Source organism: Perca fluviatilis, chromosome 11 (assembly GCF_010015445.1).
Source record: "Perca fluviatilis chromosome 11, GENO_Pfluv_1.0, whole genome shotgun sequence".
Taxonomy (NCBI): Eukaryota; Metazoa; Chordata; class Actinopteri; order Perciformes; family Percidae; genus Perca; species Perca fluviatilis.
In genome coordinates, this window is record NC_053122.1 from 26,431,881 (window position 1) to 26,439,717 (window position 7,837).

At 41.7% G+C, this 7,837-nt stretch overlaps 1 protein-coding gene across 1 annotated transcript; it reads left to right on the forward strand.

Moving 5' to 3' along the window:
• The first annotated feature begins 3,869 nt into the window (after positions 1-3,869).
• On the forward strand, positions 3,870-7,570 carry ticam1 (toll-like receptor adaptor molecule 1). The gene is made up of 2 exons (XM_039816755.1): positions 3,870-4,148; positions 4,346-7,570. The coding sequence occupies exon 2, from the start codon at positions 4,489-4,491 to the stop codon at positions 6,319-6,321; it is 1,833 nt and encodes a 610-aa protein (XP_039672689.1). The 5' UTR covers positions 3,870-4,148; positions 4,346-4,488; the 3' UTR covers positions 6,322-7,570.
• Positions 7,571-7,837: the final 267 nt, after the last annotated feature.

The window sequence follows — 7,837 nt, forward strand, 5'->3', positions numbered from 1 at the left end:
CTTCCAGGTGCCACCAAACATTCATTCCAATTGCATCTGTGATAAAGCACTGTAAGGCCAGACTCCAGAGGCAGAAATAGACAAAATGTTACACAGTTCTCATGTTCGGATGTTACATTTTTTTTATATTTTTACAGGAAAAAATAAAACTGGTGGTTGTGCATATTTAAAAGCCATATGTAAATTGCTTGTGCAGCTTAACAACCTATTAAACAGAGAGGATTATACACGCAACCTGAATTTCTGCACATTCTTCTCTTTTTGGTTATCATGCCACTCTTGGACATGCTACTCTGGACGTTGAACTGGAACAAATCATATTCATACATTTAGCATATTAATGAAGTTAAATATCAGACAGACATTCTCCCTTCTCTGTTGTAAATGCAAACATGCCCTGATTAATTGTGGGATGTGCTTTTGCAAGGCAAGAGTTAGCTAATTCCTTTGGGGCGAGTGCCCTTCCTGTCACACTGATCAAAGACTTGTTCTTGATATAAGCATAAACTGCTCCATGCCCCATCGCAGTCAATGTCTGTGCATGTGTGCAACTTTGTGTGTGTGTTTGTGCGAGTGCATGTCTGTGTGTGTGTGTGTGTGTGTCCATCCCCCATCACCAGAGGCTGTATTATGCATTGTTGTTGGCATGGCCTACATGCTCACCCAAGCATAGTGCAGTGTGGTACAGCACACACGTCTTCCCATCCCCAACGCACACCCCTGTCGTGTCCGCAGGCCCGCTTCATTTACCTTTGCTCCTGAATTAATGCTAGTTAACTGTCACATTAATTCAGATCTGTTGGCCCGCTTTGTCAACAACATAAACTAGCCTCAGTGTGTGATAGCCAGGGTTATTTCTGCTTTGATACACAGCACACACATGGCCTGACTATGCCTCAATGTATGTAGGCTACCTAAAGCTGCAACCATCCATATATAACATAATCTGAAAAAAAAGGCACTTGCGTAAGATTTTATAGCTATATGCTGCTTTGTAACAAAATTGCAGAGAATGCAGCAAAAGCTTCTCTACTTAGTGCAGTCGTGGCTGTAGTGCAGGTGTTTCATTCAGTGTTTCAATAGAGGCCAAACCTTGGGCGTGGATGCTCAATTGAATGAGTGCATGGCCTTGTATCGGTGTATGTCTTCACATGTACATGTGTGTGGAGCATATATTTGCCTGCCAGAAGCAAGTGTGTTAAATTCTCTTAGCATGTGTGACGAATCAAGTGGCTGGGAAAAGAGCAGCGCGTTGCATGGCCTCTCTCGCCCATCTCACAAACTGAATTCTAAAAACGCTATCGATCTGTCAGGGTCTCAATTCAAATTTTGCTCTGGCCCTAACTCACTGTCTTATCTATGTGGCTTTGTATTTCCCTGTCTGCATCTTCCAATGTGTCTGTCTTTGTACCTTCTTCTTTATTTCTTGCTCATTTTTTGAATAGATATCACACAGAATGTGAGAGAGAGAGAGAGATGCAGCAAGCACGTGAGACAGATAAAAAAAGAGAGAGCATCCCCCACTCATACATCTTTCATCCTAATCCGTAGTCTCTGTCCAAGAAAGGGCCTCCTTTTCACTTGTCTGCCCTAAAGCCTCTTATATGTGACCCCTCTGTGGCCCCCATCAGGGCTGTCTCCCACGGCCAGAAAACACACACACAAACACACACACAGACACACACATCTGTGCATTTTAGTTTGTAAACCATGTAAAGTTGCATGTGTTTGTGTTGATACAACTTAATATTTCAACTGCAAAAACTAGCAGAGGTCAGAATGCATTTGCTCCAAACACCATAACCGAAACGGTCTAAAGTCACGATTTGCTGAACTGACAGAGCCTCTTACTATATAGTTTTGCCTGAAGGTGAGGCAAATTTACCGCCAGGCTGACTAACACAGCTGCTGGGAGAGCGTGTTTCTCGTTAAAAGAACTGACCTCAATAAAGATGGACGTTTGGCAGTCCGTTATGTAACTGACTGAGGATGATCCTAAGGCTGTGTGAATGTGTGTGGGTTTGTTCCAGTGCTTTCATGTTAGGGGCAGATTATGTGTGCATTTGCTTGCATGTGTGTATGTGTTAGAGGGGGTATACTGGGGCATATATGGTGTGCAAGTGTTTAGAAGAATATTCATGTGCATACCATGGCTAGTTAGGGGCCGTAAGGAAATTACTGGGGTGGTGAGGGGTGAGAATGTTACGTTTCACTTTTTTTTTTCTTTGCACCCTTTCCTTAACTTAAAAAACGACAACATCTTTCTCCCCAATACCTAAAAAGACAGTACTGAACAGTATTGAATTGGTACAACTTGCTTAATAGTGTACCCCAATTAAAACCTAAATGTCTTTATAACATAGCCAATGTACAGATTAGAAGTGAAATTGAAAATTGCTAAATATATGGCAGACATCACAAAATGTTAAATATTTTGAATATTCCAGCCACTCTGTGACCTTGCGTTCAGGTAACCTTAAGTGCATCATACATGCAGAAAAATCAGCAATGCATTTAGTTTGTTGTGTATTTTGGGCTACTGTGGGATCCGTGGTGAGATGAGATGGTGAGCCCAGTTGATATTTAGATGTAATATTATTTCCACTGTGATGTTTTTACTTTTGCTTCTATGACTTCTGCTGCTGTAAGCACAGCCCCCAGCAAGGAGGGAATGCTGTTTTCCCTCGTAGCAAAAGGAAACATGAGTCAGGACAGCGTGAGCGAATGTCACAGAGCAGTGACAAAATATGTGGTGAAAGCTCCTCTCCCTTTCAGCACAGAAGACATTCCATGGTTTAGATATGATACTGAGTGAAATAAAAACATATTTTTGTTTTAACTAAGAGATATATTCATTCTCCACCAATTCAACTACCTAAAAAGATTTGATAAGGCATTCAAATGGATTTGAATTTGATGGATTAACAACTGGATTCAGATTTCATAAAACACTATTGAACCCCATCCATGGTCATTTAACCAATACAGTCCCATGCCCTGATTGCTATACCCTTTGATATAGTTAATATGTAAATAACTAGGCTAGGCTAGGCTAAAAGAAAACATAAACCAACCCTCTGCTCTCCCAGAAAAGTCAAACTACTGTCCTTTAAGCCAAAAGAAAACCCTCTCACTTTTCTGACCCCCCCTTGTCCCCTAAGAATTTTATACAGTCCTATAGTTGGTGCAGTATACTGTGGGCTATTATAGATGGGGGTATGCTTAAAACAACAGAGCTGTGGTTTTGGTAGCATGTGCTACAGTATATATCTCAACTGAATGCTGATACTATATTCTGTAAAGATCCATACATACCGATGCAATGCCCCGATATACATAGAAACCACACTTCCCATAGAGTTACTGTGATCCCTCAGAAGTGGTCATACAGTAAACATATCACACTGCACTCAGCACTACAGAGAGGCTCTCTGTCTGCACTGTATTGTGGGATTTGATGCTGGCTTGCACTCTGCCTGGTGTGACCCCACCCCTGGTAAATACAGGGTTGGAGGTTTCCTCCGTGGATAAAAATAAACTTGCCTCTCAGCAGAGAGGGGGGAGAAAAGCCAGAATTCTTCTCTCTTCTGCGCCCATTGTGCACGAGGAGCTAAAGACTTCCACACTCATCGCAAGTGATTTTTTGGTTCGCAGATTTGCAATGTTAATGATAAATCTGAGTCCACAAAAGTTGACAGAGTGTCACAAAGTACACGTTATAGAAGTGAGCAGCAATTCCGGTGAATGCTTGCATTATTTATAGCATTTGTTAAGGATGTTGCAACTTATTTGGTCATTTGGTGAGCTATGTTTTTCCTTCTTCCTGCTTTTGTCTTTTGTCCTTCATGAGCTCCCTTACTTCACAAACTCTGACGTCATCATTATGTTGCGTTAGTGTTTCAAGCTGGCAGAGGCCTATTAGGTAACAGGCATAGGTACGGTCACTGAAAAACTTGATATCAAAAGTTTGACAAGACTCACCAGTGGTGTTCTGTGGTCGATCTCATATGTGCACTAAGAGCTTCCTGTTTGGAGAAGAGAGTTTTCTACTCGTAGAACTGAACTGGAAAACTGGAGACTGAGTGACTTCCTTATTTGAGCTGGAAACACACAGAGACTCAAGTTATGGCGCTTAGGACTCCATGCCGGTGAGTAATGGCATCAAGTTAATGATTGTTTAGTTTGATCTTGGTGGATCAAGTTTGATCTATTCAATTTCATTTGGGCTACTTATACAAACAAATGTACTACTTTGTTTTTTTTACCATGCAGTCAGAACAAAAAGTTGTGACCATAAATGTTGACTGCATAACTTCTAATGTTTGTTAATTTGATCTCTTGACAGAAACAAGAATGTCCATGCAATTGTGCACCTCTCTCTTCAACTCAAGTTTATTGAAGAAATGAAGAAGAATATGTCGTTAAATCACATATGATCCTGTCTGCTTATCTCATTGGCTGAAGGTTGAGTAGCACGTAAAACTGAAAATGAATCAGGGGGGACAAGAAAATCAGGGGACAGGACTGAGAGATGTCTTAGACATACTAGTTAAGGCACCTCCGCAACGGCTGCTAAGCCTGACATTCCAGCTGGGTGAGTCTCCTGAAGAAAATATCGTACACGCCTTATGTCTGATCCTGCTCCAGAAAGAGGAGCGGGCCCTGAACAAACTCCAGATGCTGAAGGACAACTACCTCGCTAACCATCTAGCTGAGAAGTGGCAGATGAGTGGAGGCAAATTTGAAGATTTTGCTGATCATTGTGGTCATTTTCAAGAGTTTACAGGAGATTTTTTGGCACTGTTGGCTCGTCTTTTCAAGGTTTTGTCAGAACAGAGGCTGTGTGATCCACCTCTGAGAAATCTGGCGTATAAGAGAGCCCTTTCCAGTGACATTCAAAAAACAAGCAAATGTAAGGATCTAGAGTATGATCTGCTCAAAGAGGAAGCTAAAAATGTGTGTGGGCCTCAGTTTGCAGAGTTTATTTGCTCCCCAAAGGATCTCAAGTCAGGGTCTTACCATGATCCTCTTAGCGGCTTGGGTGAAGGAAACCCAACTTTAAAAATTACCCTGTCTCAGGATCAGTCAGAGAGAGCTCACAGTCTGCCCAGCCCACTGCAGGCGACCTCTTCAATACCCTCATACCCCACTCATCTAGAGATAAGTATACCTCCAACAGCCTCATTTCAAGACGACAAAATAATTCCAGAAACATCAGATAAATCCAAACTAAACAATGCCGTCCTTGTTGGTGAACGTGAAGCAAAAAATGCACTTGGGCAATCTCTCACATCTCAGCCTAAATCCAGTGAACCCCCTATGTTTGGTGTAAAGAAACCCTCAAAGATGGATGGCACATTAGCCGCAGAGGGCAGTAAGTCGGACAGTCTTATCACTCGATGGGAGACTCTAAACCGAACCACTAAACCAACCACTGAACCAAACTTTGCGCTACCTACTGCAACAAACATTTTCCCACCCAAGATGCCTGTTCCAAATGAAATGCATGAAAGTAAAGATGCAGAAGAGGAGGAAAAGCCAACATTTTATCCATTTGTTATCTTGCATGCACCGGAGGATGAAGATGTGGCCGAGAGCATGAGAGAAAGACTGGAAACATTGATGCGAGTTGATGGGGAAGGTGCAACTTTTTCAGGGGACTTTGCCGAGCCTGGAAAGAGCACTTTGAGGTGTGTAGAGGATGCTATCAACAACTCGGCCTTCACTCTTCTGCTGCTTACCTGCAACTTTAACACCCGCATGCTGGAGATGGAGACAGACTCTGCCCTTATCAACTCCATGAACAAGAAACACAAGTACAACACCGTTATCCCTCTGCTGCCACTGGAGAACTGCATGCCCAGAGAGAGCATCCCTTTGGTTTTGCGGACATTAAATCCCCTCAGGGAGAACAGCAGCTTCGAAAGGCAATTAAATAAGTGTTTGTCTCCAGCGAAGATTAAAAACCAGAGAAAAATCTGGACAGCAGAGCAGACAGTAAAAATGCAGCTGGAGAGACAGGAGAGACTAAAGAATTTAAACCAGTACCAGAAGCAGTTGATCAAAGAGTGCAGCACAGCACAGTTGCTGGAGAAAGAGAGCCTGAGCCTTTTAATGGCACAAAATCTTATTTTCAGCCCCAGTGTTCCACCAGAACAGGACGGTGGTGAAAGCAGTGTTCGGTGGCAACAACAACAACAACCAAATATTCATATTGAAAATGCTAGGTACATTATGATTGGTAATGACTCTCAAATGACTGTGGATTTTGGCGGAGGTGCAGACAAAGAAGATTCCATTCACAGAGAGGAGGAGCAATAACCTCAAAGAGGATATTTTCTGGAGTAAATTTTTTTTCTCAAAAAAACAAATGAGAGAAATCATGTTTTGTCTAAACACTAAAATGTCAGAGCTGTAATAACCATTGTGGGGTATTTACTGCAGATTGCTTCATTGTATTTACAGTAAATGTGTTGGTGAAAGCAAATTCAATAAAACTGTCAAAAGAGCAATTAAGTGCCATCTTAATGATTTCAGAGGACGCCGTAAAGAGAGTCTATTAAGCAGATCCGTTTCAGATGAATATTTAGCAGAGGACTGCCATCTACTGATAATGTGTGTGTATACTTCCTGATCTCAGCAGCTGCATGAACCCACTGTAGACACTAGGGAGCAATGTTGTTCCACGCTCCTCATTGCTCTCCACAGGATCTTTGAAATGCAGTGTCATCCAATACCACCACTGTTCTGGTATCTGAGAGCCAAAAGAGATTAAATCAAATATTCATGTTTTCCATAGTAATGTTTACACGGGTGTGTGCAGGTTTCTGTAACCGTAACCTGTAGTGGTCAGATCAGGCTTCTAGCAGTTAAAAAAATCTCCAACATTTGATCTTTTATATCCCTGGCTGACTTTGACTTTTATATCCTCTCATTTGAACTGATGTCACTTTCTTTCCTGTCTCTGTCACAACTCTCTTCCATGTTTGGAGATATCGAGGACGACGGCAGCAAGCAGCAGGTTGTTAACAATGTGTTGGAGACATGAACATCACTGGTTGCCACTAACTAATAGAAAAAGATTTGACTGGTCTGATGCTGAGGTACAAGTGCTCCTTTATACCTGCAGCCACTTCCTTCTTAAATAGGGGTCAGAGGAGGAGTCTTATTTGATCTCTTGACTACCTCATTACGTCCTCTTTCTTTTCTTTTCTTTTCTTTTCTTTCTTTATTCCTTGGTTGGTTATACATTCTAGTCTGTTGACTATGTGTTGAGGATGTCAGAAACGTCGATGAAAGGGGTTGCTGATGCAACGTAATGGATGCTGATGTTGTTGACGATGGTCGTTGTGTCAACTTTGTAGGTCGATACGCACTTTTTCCTACCCTATGTAGGTTACTTTGACGCTGCTATCCATGCACCTTGTACTGGTATTCATTTGTCCTCGTACTGTTAGGGTTGTGTTCCAGTTGGACTGTGTGTAGAACTTGTATTTATGTGTCTTGTATGTGTTTATACTTGCTGCACACCTAATCGCCCTTCGGGGACACAAATAAAGTTGAAGTTGAAGATGATCATCTCAGGTTCACGTTTAACCATGACTTGGCCACATATCTCTGACATTTTTCATCTATGAGCCAAACTGCACCCTGAGATTTCCTGACAGGCTGCTTTTAAAAGTTCAGACAGAAAATGTATTACATTTAATCTTCTGTAATTTATTTTACATTTTTGTTGATGTGTTCTTCTTGGATCTCCTTGTATACTGTTCATTTTTGCAAATACCTTTTGTTAAGGTAGTTTTTATTTCCTCATTTAGTGTATAACACACATGTG